The sequence below is a fragment of the Zalophus californianus genome, chromosome 8, assembly GCF_009762305.2.
Source record: "Zalophus californianus isolate mZalCal1 chromosome 8, mZalCal1.pri.v2, whole genome shotgun sequence".
Classification (NCBI taxonomy): Eukaryota; Metazoa; Chordata; class Mammalia; order Carnivora; family Otariidae; genus Zalophus; species Zalophus californianus.
In genome coordinates this window covers 38,176,005-38,186,440 of record NC_045602.1, presented here as the reverse complement: position 1 = coordinate 38,186,440, position 10,436 = coordinate 38,176,005, and the positions used below count along the sequence as shown (strand labels likewise).

Here is a 10,436-nt window from a genome sequence, read left to right as displayed (position 1 = left end):
TGTGCTCCGCGGCTCTACCACTTGCCAGAAGCGGCCGACGGAGGCCCCCTCCCCCGCCGTCTATCCTCCCGAATATCGCCTCAGATTCACTTTTCCGCACGTCCTACCTTCCAGTAAGTGGTCGCTTCTCTGTTCAGTTGTTGCTACTCTCTTCTTCGATCTCCTGTTGAGTTCGTAGGTGTTCAGAATGGTTTGATCCCTATTCAGCTGAATTCCTGAGACCAGACAAAATCCAGGTCTCCTACGCCTCCACCACTTGCTCCGCTATTGTGTGCCTTTTCAATGTCATATTAGAGCATTGTCTAATGGGCCCACCCGAAGGTCATACAACTCTCTATAAATATAATTTTGTTTGACTTACTACTTCTATTAACTTGTAGCAAACAGATAAAGGGCATATGATTTTTGTACAGTAGAGAGGCAAATGACATCTGTCTGGTAGAAAAGATAATGTCTAAAGTTGGTAACTCAAGAAATAGAGGTAAAATATATCCCTAGACACATGGAGGAAAACTGAAAAAAGAGCTGAAAAGGAGTTAACAGTTGCCTCATGGAAATAGGATCAGGTCAGAAGAATATTGCTTTTAATCATAGACATGTATTGTTTTGGAAGAATGTTCTTTTAAACAACTTTTTAAAGTCTGAGAAAGAAAAAGTAATGTTTTATTGACATGAAGAATTATTTATTACAGCCACTGTTCTTAGGGTCCCGGAGGCAGCATCTTCAGTCCCTCATGCCCAGTTGTTCATGAGTTCAGGGACGGTATCATCAGGTCCAGCTTCAGGAAGCAGTCTTGGTCTTTCAGCAGTCCTGGTGCCAGAAGATATGATTCCCAAAGCAGAAAAACATCCCACTCAACAGTTTTCACTGTAGTTGTGATTTTGGTGACCAGGTTCTTAATTCCTTACCAGAATCCAAAAGCACCTCTCTCAGTGTAATCTGTCAGATTTACACCTCCTCAGGAGCTTCCTGGGTATAATCTGAAACTGGTCCTCATATGTGGAGGTCAGGATTGAGACCAAAAGGAAAGAGACGATTCACCCCAGATCGGTAGGTGCCAAATTTAATAAACAAGAAAACTCACACACAATGCTTGTCTTTGAGTGGTTACAAGACAAGTAGATCTCCATACTCACCCACTAGAATATTAAAACTGTGTGTAGAGGCTTTAACTGGGTTCGGCCACATACACCATCCAGATATTTCAACATCACATCACTATTTCAAGGCTATGTCCTTAGGGCAGCTTCTGGGAGCAGGAAAGGCAAGCAGAACACACACACTGCAAGGACAGGGGAGCGGGTAAGGAGCCTCCAACTGCCAGAGTCCAGCTCATGGGTCAACTGGTGGTCATATCCTCTCAATGACCTCCCCCAACACAATGCATCAAGCCCTTTATACCACCCCGTTGCTAAAGACCCAAAAGAACCAAATCCTTCAAGGAATGTTGGCCTGGAGCTCCTAGAACTCAAATGCCAGAGCATTTGATATTCAAATGTGTGAAAACTAGATGTTCCCCAGGCCATAAACCTGAAAATGAGGATGTCGCTACTCACAGGGGCCTTCCATGATTTCATACGCTGTGGTCTTTCTCAAATGTGACAGATAAGTCAAGGGGTCCCTGGAAGTCTGTTCTCCAGTTCCACAAACTATGAGATTACTATGTTTTCATTTTGATTACACTCTCAATATGCTATCAGAACCTCTTCTGGACCAGCAGGATAGCCAGTTACATGACACCAAGACTCATATTTGAGCTTTGTTTGGGCTCAAATCTGTGCCAAGTGACAACCCAAAGTGTCACAGTGTCTGCATGAACAGTTTTGGTGGTAGAGAAAAGAGATGGGACAACGGAATCACCATACAGCCTGTAGTAGTCTGGAGATGCTGTAACACTCAGACCATAATCATGTCACAAGCAAATGTGTCATTGGATCCCAACTGTCAGATGTAACAACCGACACTATAACGATGTAATTGGCAGATGTAAGACACTGCCACCATTTATTAGCAGTGAGGATAGTCATAAATATTCAATAACCAAGTCTTCTATTTAATATCCCAGAATTAGCTCAGTGCCCATTTTAATGTTTTTTATAAAACTACAATGCTAAAACTATACGTAATTGAAGAAGAAAACTTTAAAGAATCAAGAGACCTTGCATTAAATCGGTGCTTACTGATTGCTTACTGGCCTGGCTAGTAGAGTATGTGGTCTGATGGTCCAAAAGTAGAAAAAAAAAATTTAATTTACTGGTGCTATGCTATTTTGGAAATTGTATTTAAGCAAATAGAATTTTCTGCATTTGTAATATCAGAGTGAAAATAAGAAATGTATTATATGCAGAACCAGATCTGAGCTACATCTTTCTACAGTTATATTCACAATCAGTGATTTAATTTCATCAGAATACATCATCTGAAGCATGGCTGGTGAAAACGCTAGGCTCTCTGTTCCAAAGAAAGGGACTTTCCTGCAGTTTTTAAAGGGATTATGTGGATGGTGAGTATGCCTAAAAGGAAAAGTCTAGAAGAGGCAAAGAAATCAAGGCTGTGAGACTGTACAGAAAGTAGTGAAATAATAGTTCTCTTTTACATGCATTATCTCCTCCCCAGCCTATCAGCAGTGACAGGGGCCCTCCTCCCCCCAGCTAAGCCCAGGTCCCAGGCTCACCCACAGAGCTATCCTCATTCAATTACTCTTGCTAATTTCAGTTTACTATGTTTGCTATTTCATTTTATATCTTAGTTTTAGCTTTCTTATTGTGTAAACACATGAAGTTTATATTTGGCCTTATGTTTACATATTAGAATTAGGAAAAAACATAATTCTTCTGTTATTAAGAATTATTTATCTTTAAAAGTTCTTTTAAAAGGATACATTATGCAACTTGAGACATACTGGCAACATACAAACTATATGGAATATGTAATCCAAATAGGAAAGGAAACAAAGCAAAATAAAAACAATCAGTTCCACACTAGTCACCCGATCTTGGGTAAGATTCATGAGCTCTGAGCCTTCTCCATATCCACCCCCAGGGAATGCCCTAATGTCTTTGGGTTCTGACATACTCATACTCACACTGGGGGATGGCTGTGGGATGAACAGCTTCAGCCTGAGAGAACCTTACATCACCTTTCCCTCCTATGTCTGAGCCCACATTCTATGCCTCAGTTGCCATGAAGTCATTCATAAAGTGCGGTGATAACAGGGTCCTGCCCACCTCTCAGCACTGATGTGAAATGACACTGAGATAATATAGAGGAAATCACACTGGGAACTTGAAAATTTAATATAAAGACCTCTGACCAAGCTGCCCCCTCCAGCCTGAGTTCAAGCGTTGATATTTAAATTGAAGTTAACATTGTACACTCCCCCCTGGTGCGAAGTGAGGAAGATGGGGTGGCCTCTGTCAGAGGAGGCAATGAACAAGCCAGGGAAGGCCACGGACTCGAAGGTGGAGGTCCTGCCGTTCTTTGAGTGGTAAAAGAGGAAGGGCTCCACGGGCTCGACTTCGTTGTACAGATCCAGTATCTCCTCCTCCTGAAATATGACAGAGAAGGCCCCACAGGAGAAGCAGAGGCTGTTTGAGTCCTTCAGCGTTACTTGCACACAATCAGTAAATGTTCCAAAGCTCGAGAAAGCCTTATCCCTCTATTAAAACAGGCCTAGGAGCAGCAGACCCTCCCAGCCCCCAGCCTCAAATCCAGAGACAGAGGAGGAATGACACAAGGAACAGGTTAATGAACATGTGGGCACACTCGAACACCGCACTCTTCTCACACAAGAAGCCGAGCGGAGGAAAAGGAAGGAGATGCAGATTTGCAGCAGAAAACCAAGGACCTCTCCCACCAAAGCTGCAGCAGTGAGGGCCGCCGCCCTGCAAACACCATTCGTCTAACCAAAGTTCCGTGTTAGTCTTTGACCAACTGCCAGCATGTGAGAAAGGTCAGTGCCAGGAAAAAGACACAAGAGGGTCTAACAAACCAAAGGATTTGCATTCAAAAAACAACAACAAAGTAAATAGAGCAATCAGAAAATGTCTTCTATGTCACATATAGAAGTACATTTTGTATGTTTATATAGCATGTATTTAAGTAAAGTATTTCTAACTAAATTAAAGATCTCCAGAGAGCCACTACACAGGAATAGTCTGTAATTCAGCCACATTCGAACCCTATCTCGTTACCAGGTTATTTTCTTCATTAGTTCTGATTACCATCTGAACTTAGTATATTTATCCATCAATCATATCATTACTGCCAGATTTGTTCATCACTGCATTCCTCAACACAGAGAAATTCAATAGAGATGTGTTTAATAAATAAAAAGACACTTTCTCATTTCAAACTCCAATACGTCCTCCTCCTCCCTTTCAGTGTCCGGCCTGGGAAGGACTGGGCTGCAGGTCGCATCTGCCCTCCCCAGCTTATGCCTGCTCCTCTAGCAATTCATCATTTTGGCTTTCTCTCCATCATTCCCATTAGCATATTTGCTGTCATTCTACCACCTTAAAAAATAACTGTTTCGATTGCCTATCACTGTTCCCAGCTTCCCTTTGCAGAAATTTCCCCGTAATAGTTGTCCATATACCCTGTCTCGGATTTTTCCCCTCCTGTCCCTCTCTTAAACCCCCTCCATCCAGGCTTTCACCTCCCGCACTGCAGCAATACTGTTGTCACCAAGGTCCCTAAGGACCCACACATGGCAGAATGCAGTGGTCAATTCTCAGTCCATCTGAGGACAAAACCACAATAGAAGGGCGGCTTACTAGACAGGACTTAGCTGAAAATGTAATTCTCAGTCCACCTTCACCACACTCCACATTCACTCTGTCAGCAAATCCTGTTGCCTCAATTTAAATAAAATATTTTCAGAGTCCGACCGGCTTCTATCTACCTTCACTGCTATCCCCTCATCCATCAGATCTCACATAGATCATGTCGAAGTTCTGCATAGGACTGTCACCCCTGCCCTCCACCACAGTCTGTTTTCAGCTAGCAGCCAAAATAATTATTTTAAAACCTATGTCTATTCATGTCACTCTCCTATTAAAAACATTCTAATAATTCCCCATTTCACTCAAATTGAAAGGCAAAGTCCTTATAAATGCCAGCAAGGCCCTTTGTGATCCGCCTTTATCTCTCCGAACTCCTCCTCCCTAATTCACTCCTGTCACTGTTTTTTTTGCTAATCCTTGCCCTCCCTGACACCCAGCTGGCTAACTCTCTTGCTGCCTTCTACTGTCTGTTAAAATCTTAGCAGGCCTGCTTGCACTATTTTCTACAGCAGCCCGACTCCACCTGGGTCTAGCACTGCCTGCCTCTCTTATCCTGCTCTCCCAGGGGACACAACACCCTTACACACATCACCAACTTACCCATCCTGATAATTGTTGTCTACCATTTTTCTCCTCCTGCTAGAATCCACGCCCCATGAGGGCAGGGTTCTCTGCCGTTCTGTGCCCCAATGTACGTCAGATGGCCGCAACAGAGCTAGAGGCCAGTAAGAACTCACACATTTGCTGAACTGATTTGATAAATTGAATTGAATTAAACAGAAGTTTATGGAGCTGAAGTTTATGGAATAAGAGTAAAGATTGAAATTTCAGAAAACAGCAAGGGGAGAATGATTTAGCAGATGGGAAGAGCTTAAAATGGAATCATGACTTCAAAAATGGAATCAAGAAATTCTCCCAGGATGCAACAAGCAAAAAACAAAAACAATGAAAGGATAGAAAGTATGGAAAATTAGACAAGATATTAAAGAGGGATCTAGAAGTTCCAATGACTAAGGCATAGGAATTCCAAAAGGAAAGCTAAGGCAGAATGAAGGAGAGAATATACTTGAAGAAACAATGGTTGAGAATACCTCAAAATTCAAGAAGGACAAACATCCTCAACTAGTGAGGGTCAGGATAACTCAATTGCATGTACACTACTCAAAAATATCCAAGAATATTAACTATGTTTAAGAATAGGAGAATATTTCTTGGGTGCCTGAGTGGCTTAGTCAGTTAAGCATCTGCCTTCAGCTCAGGTCATGCTCCCAGGTTCCTGGGATCAAGTCCCACATCAGGCTCCCTGCTCCACGGGGAGCCTGCTTCTCCCTCAGTCTCTGCCTCTCTCTCTCTCTCTCTCTCTCTCTCTCTCTCTGTCTCTCATGAATAAATAAATAAAATCTTAAAAAAAAGAATAGGTGAATTTTTTAATTCTAAAATTAGATTATCTACCAAATAAACATCTTATAAAAGAAATTGGCTTTTTTTTAAATGTCATTTTTCATACTCACCTTCAGTTGCAACGTGGGCTGCCCTTCAATGTTCTCGCAAGACAGACACATATCTGGATTCTCTATTCCCAAATAAATGGGAACTCCTCTTCCTTGCTCAAGCAACTCTGGATACTTGCATGGGACAACAGTGACAGTGACTATTAAAGGTAAGAGGGGAGATGGTGTCAGTTTCTTCTTGAAGTCAGGACAAGGCCAGCATCTTTCAGGTGGGGCAGGAAGAAACCTTTCGAGTGTCATCCCTGCTACCCCAGGCCCACCAAATGGCCAACTACTGTATTCATTCATTCATTCATTCATATGACATACCAGTCACGTCCCTAGGAAATGGAGCAAACATACAGAGTTAAACAGGTGGCAGACCCTGTCCTAGAGATTGTCATACCTCTGCTTAAACACCTGGAGGTGGGAAGCTCCAACCCCAAGCAGCCCCTCTGATCCTTGAAGAGTTCTGACCATTAGCAAGTTTTGCTTAATGTGATATTGAAATCTGCCTTCCTGTACCCACTCATTTAGTCCTTTTAGGACACCTTGAAGTCAAGCAGAATAAAATACTCCTCTTCCATGGGACAGGCCATCAGTCACTGAAAGCAGCTCTCTCCTGCCCCCCAGGAGGCTGCTTTACCCTCTCTGCTTTCTAAATCCTACTCCAGACAAACTTCTCCGACATGGCTTCCCAGGCAGGTGTGAAATTCTCCTCCTTCCAGGTGGGCCCTGTTGTCAAGCCACCCTTTCACAAAAGGCCAGTGCCAGCATCACTAATGTGACCCTTCCCCTGCCTCCAAGGCAGCAGCTACGGGATGAACACTCACCTGGGGTTACACTGTTACTCCGTGGAACTGTCACAATGGTCTGACCCTGAAGGATCCACACCTGCTGATTCAAGTCGGAGACCTCCCCAGTATGAGGTTTATTCACTACAGTTTAAATAGAAAAGAATAATGAGGAACCATTATAATTAGGCCGCTTTGCTAGACGCTAGGCCCTTCAGGAAGGAAGGTCCAGGGTTTACACACCAAAACTGACAGCATTCACATGACCCTCAGCTCAGCCTTTCTTTCTGGGAAAACTATGGGTTGTGGTGAGGAGGGCCAGAGCTGCAAATGGTCTAAGAGGGTAAACTGTCCCATAGGACATGTGTGTCAAGACCAGCTACTCCCTCTGATGACTACTCTGTGCTTGACTTGGTGCTGGGTCTGGAGTTAGAGCAGAGAATAAGCACTGCTCCCCACCCTGTAGAAGCTCTCTCTCCAGGGAAAGCTGGAGAGCACTGGGTGGTAAGGGCTATACACAAAGAGGGGCAGAAAATGCTGGGGCAGATCCAGAAGAGACAGGTATGAGTGCAGGTGTCCCAGGCCTCCAGAGCCCCATCTCAACATCACCTGCTGTAAAGGGTTCTCCAGAGATAGGGACTCCTCGAATGCATGTCATAGTGGGGTTGTCTCAACACCTGTGGGGACAGTGACAGGAGACATGAGCGTCAGGAGACATTTCCAAGACCTTCCCAGGACGCTAGTTACTGAGATCCTCATTCTGGACAAGGAACTGGGAAGCCTGGCCTGACACAAAGCCCTAGTCAGAAAATCTGAGCCACCTCCTGAGACAAAACTTCAAGGTACCGACAGGGAGGAGACATCAGGCAGAACTTCCTCCACCTGAAAATCCAGCCAGTGACAGTATCTTCCTAGATGTTCTAAGCCAGGCATGACTTTTGACCTTAAATACCCACAGCCCCCTAATGCCTGTGTCTCCTCCTCCTTCCCCCATTGACATCTGCTTCTGCCTGGGGGCAGGCCAGCTCTGCCAGGATCCCAGCAACTCCCTGGGAAGTGAGAAAGTGAGAAGCAGCTAGACAAGCACTGGACAAGACACAGAGCCTGGCATAGCCCCATCCCTTCCTGAGCCCTAAAGCACAGAAAAGAGGGAAGGCTGAAAAGTTGGAGAACCTTTATCAAAAGTGCAGGGGACTGAAACACAGCTCCAACAGCTCCCAAGAGCAGCGATGGGCTCTGACAGAGACTGCCGTTTATTTTGTACAATGGGGGAGGTGCCACCTACCTTGGGGGGCGTGGCAATTATATGTCAGAATATCCTGAGACTCAGATGAAGAAATCACAGCATCAGCATGAGCTGCCAGAGAAGGAGGCACCGAGCCACGCCCACAGGGAAACAGAGCTGATGACAGACCCCAGGCTTCTCAGCAAGGGGAGACTGAGGGACTTCCCCAGAACTCAGTTCTCCTGCCTTTTCATTCAGGCTATAACTGGAAATGCCAGGCCCTTCACAGAAGGAGTTCATCTGTTGAGGCAGGCAAGCTTGCCCTCTACAGTTCCACTAAGGGAGTCCTGTGATTGCAAAATTAGCTGTGGACTTCAGGCAGGGTCCACATGGCATTCCTGGCCATCCAACTACACCTGAACCACCCAAGCCACCCCTGAAAAGAGGACTAGGCTGAAAGCTCCCTTACTGTACTCTTTCAGCACCTCCACCCCCTTGGGAAGCCACAGGCACTGAGCAGCATACCCTTAATCAAGGCAAGCCTGGTCCCTGGTGCCCCCAAAATGCAGTGGACTCCAGAACTGCCTAAGAACTAAAATAGTCAGCAATGATGTCCCTAAAAACTGAGCCCCAGATCCCAACTTATCCCCCACCTCTGTTCTAGTAATGCAGGGCATTTGTAGGTTCTCAGTGAATGGTAACAGCTATTATTACTATTTTTGGCGGGAGGTACCATGTTTGTTACACCCCCACCCTCCATCTGCTGAGGTCAAGCACAAAAATTTTCTGCTGCACAAGCTAACTTGACGGAGGTGAATTTCAAAAAACAGACTGGAAACAACTTTGTATTTACCCGCCTAGCTGGGGGGTGGGAGGGAAGGGCTAAGACAGAACCTTTTAGGCAAGCATCTCCATGAGCTCCTCTTCCCAGCCCTGAAAAGTTCCTTGTTCAACCTCTCATACTTTTCACCCCCATCTCCTTGTTGCCCTTGGAGGAACATGGTCCTTTCCTGTTGAGGCCTCAATCCTATCACTTTCGGCTTCCAGTTTATCTGTTACCCCAGGAGAGAGTGTGATAATGAATTCGGACACACTTGTGTTCAAAGCCAGGCTCAGTCAGTGTCACCTCTCTTGTGTCCCCTCTGTCCAACTGAAGAGCCTCTCCATTGTGTATCAATTAACATACCCCCTTTCTTGGGATGTTCACCACAAAATGGCATCTAAAGGGTCCTATCATCTGGCCCCCAAATTCCTTAAGTCTCTGTTTCAATCAGGATCTAGTGTGGAAAGCAGAACCCACACAAGGAATTTCAAAGGCAACTGGTTATAAAATATGTTAGAAGGCTAAAGAGTAACAAGAAAGTGCTGAAGTATCCCCGAAATTAACAACTACAGGAAAGAAACAAGAGGGAACAAAAGAAGCTATGAGCTCAAAGGATCTTGTAGGACTGATGCCCAGACCTTTGGAGGGGACCCTCTGCCAAACTGTTGCTCAGACCTCTGAAAAGAGAGTGTAGTCTGTTCAGTGCATGAACCACAAATGTGGAGAGGAGGCATCAGCCCAAGAGATGCTCAGAGGGCCCAAGGGACACAACCCAGAGAGCTGTATTTTCATTGATTCAAAAGCCATTGAATATAGCTTGAATTTTCCATGCCCAGAAGAAGGTTGCAAAAACCTGTGTCTTATGATGGCATGTGTCCTCTTCGGCCTCAGCCTCTTATTCCACTGACCTTTCCCTCTCTTCCCAACATTCAGAGCATCCAGTACTTTCCAGAATTGCCAGCAATCAGTATCCATTCTGAAGTCCCCAATTTAAACTTTAGTGTGAATAACTATCAGAGAAATTAAAATAGGAGTGATGGTGATAAGAGGGAAGAACTGAACCACTGGGGTGGATAATTGAGGAACAGAGAGTCCATCTACTGGAGAAATGGACCAGAACTTTTGTCTTAGAGTAGAAGGGATGGATAATATGATTACATGATACCCTAGCTATATTTGAGAGGACTATCAATATTTTTGCTGGTTATAAAAAGGAATATGATTCTGCTATGTAAACATAACCCAGTTTGTCAGATTCTATTAATGTTCTATTGTCACATACAATAATGAAAATTATGCACACCATTAAGTGTGGCTTG

The 10,436-nt window shown here is 44.5% G+C and overlaps 1 protein-coding gene across 2 annotated transcripts in view; it reads right to left on the bottom strand.

The window, feature by feature from the left end:
- Positions 1-2,823: 2,823 nt before the first annotated feature.
- The window catches only part of IL36G (interleukin 36 gamma), a 31,343-nt gene continuing 23,730 nt past the window's right edge, over positions 2,824-10,436 (bottom strand). The window contains exons 1-5 of one of the 2 annotated variants that reach the window (XM_027622714.1): positions 8,243-8,288; positions 7,679-7,746; positions 7,109-7,213; positions 6,297-6,436; positions 2,824-3,548 (exon numbers count right to left, since the gene is read on the bottom strand). In XM_027622714.1, coding sequence (XP_027478515.1) covers positions 3,339-3,548; positions 6,297-6,436; positions 7,109-7,213; positions 7,679-7,727 — 504 coding nt within the window. In that variant the 5' untranslated portion in view covers positions 7,728-7,746; positions 8,243-8,288 and the 3' untranslated portion in view covers positions 2,824-3,338. Of the gene's footprint in view, positions 3,549-6,296; positions 6,437-7,108; positions 7,214-7,678; positions 7,747-8,242; positions 8,289-10,436 lie in introns of those variants that run through there. The other variant, XM_027622715.1, reaches the window with a different exon arrangement.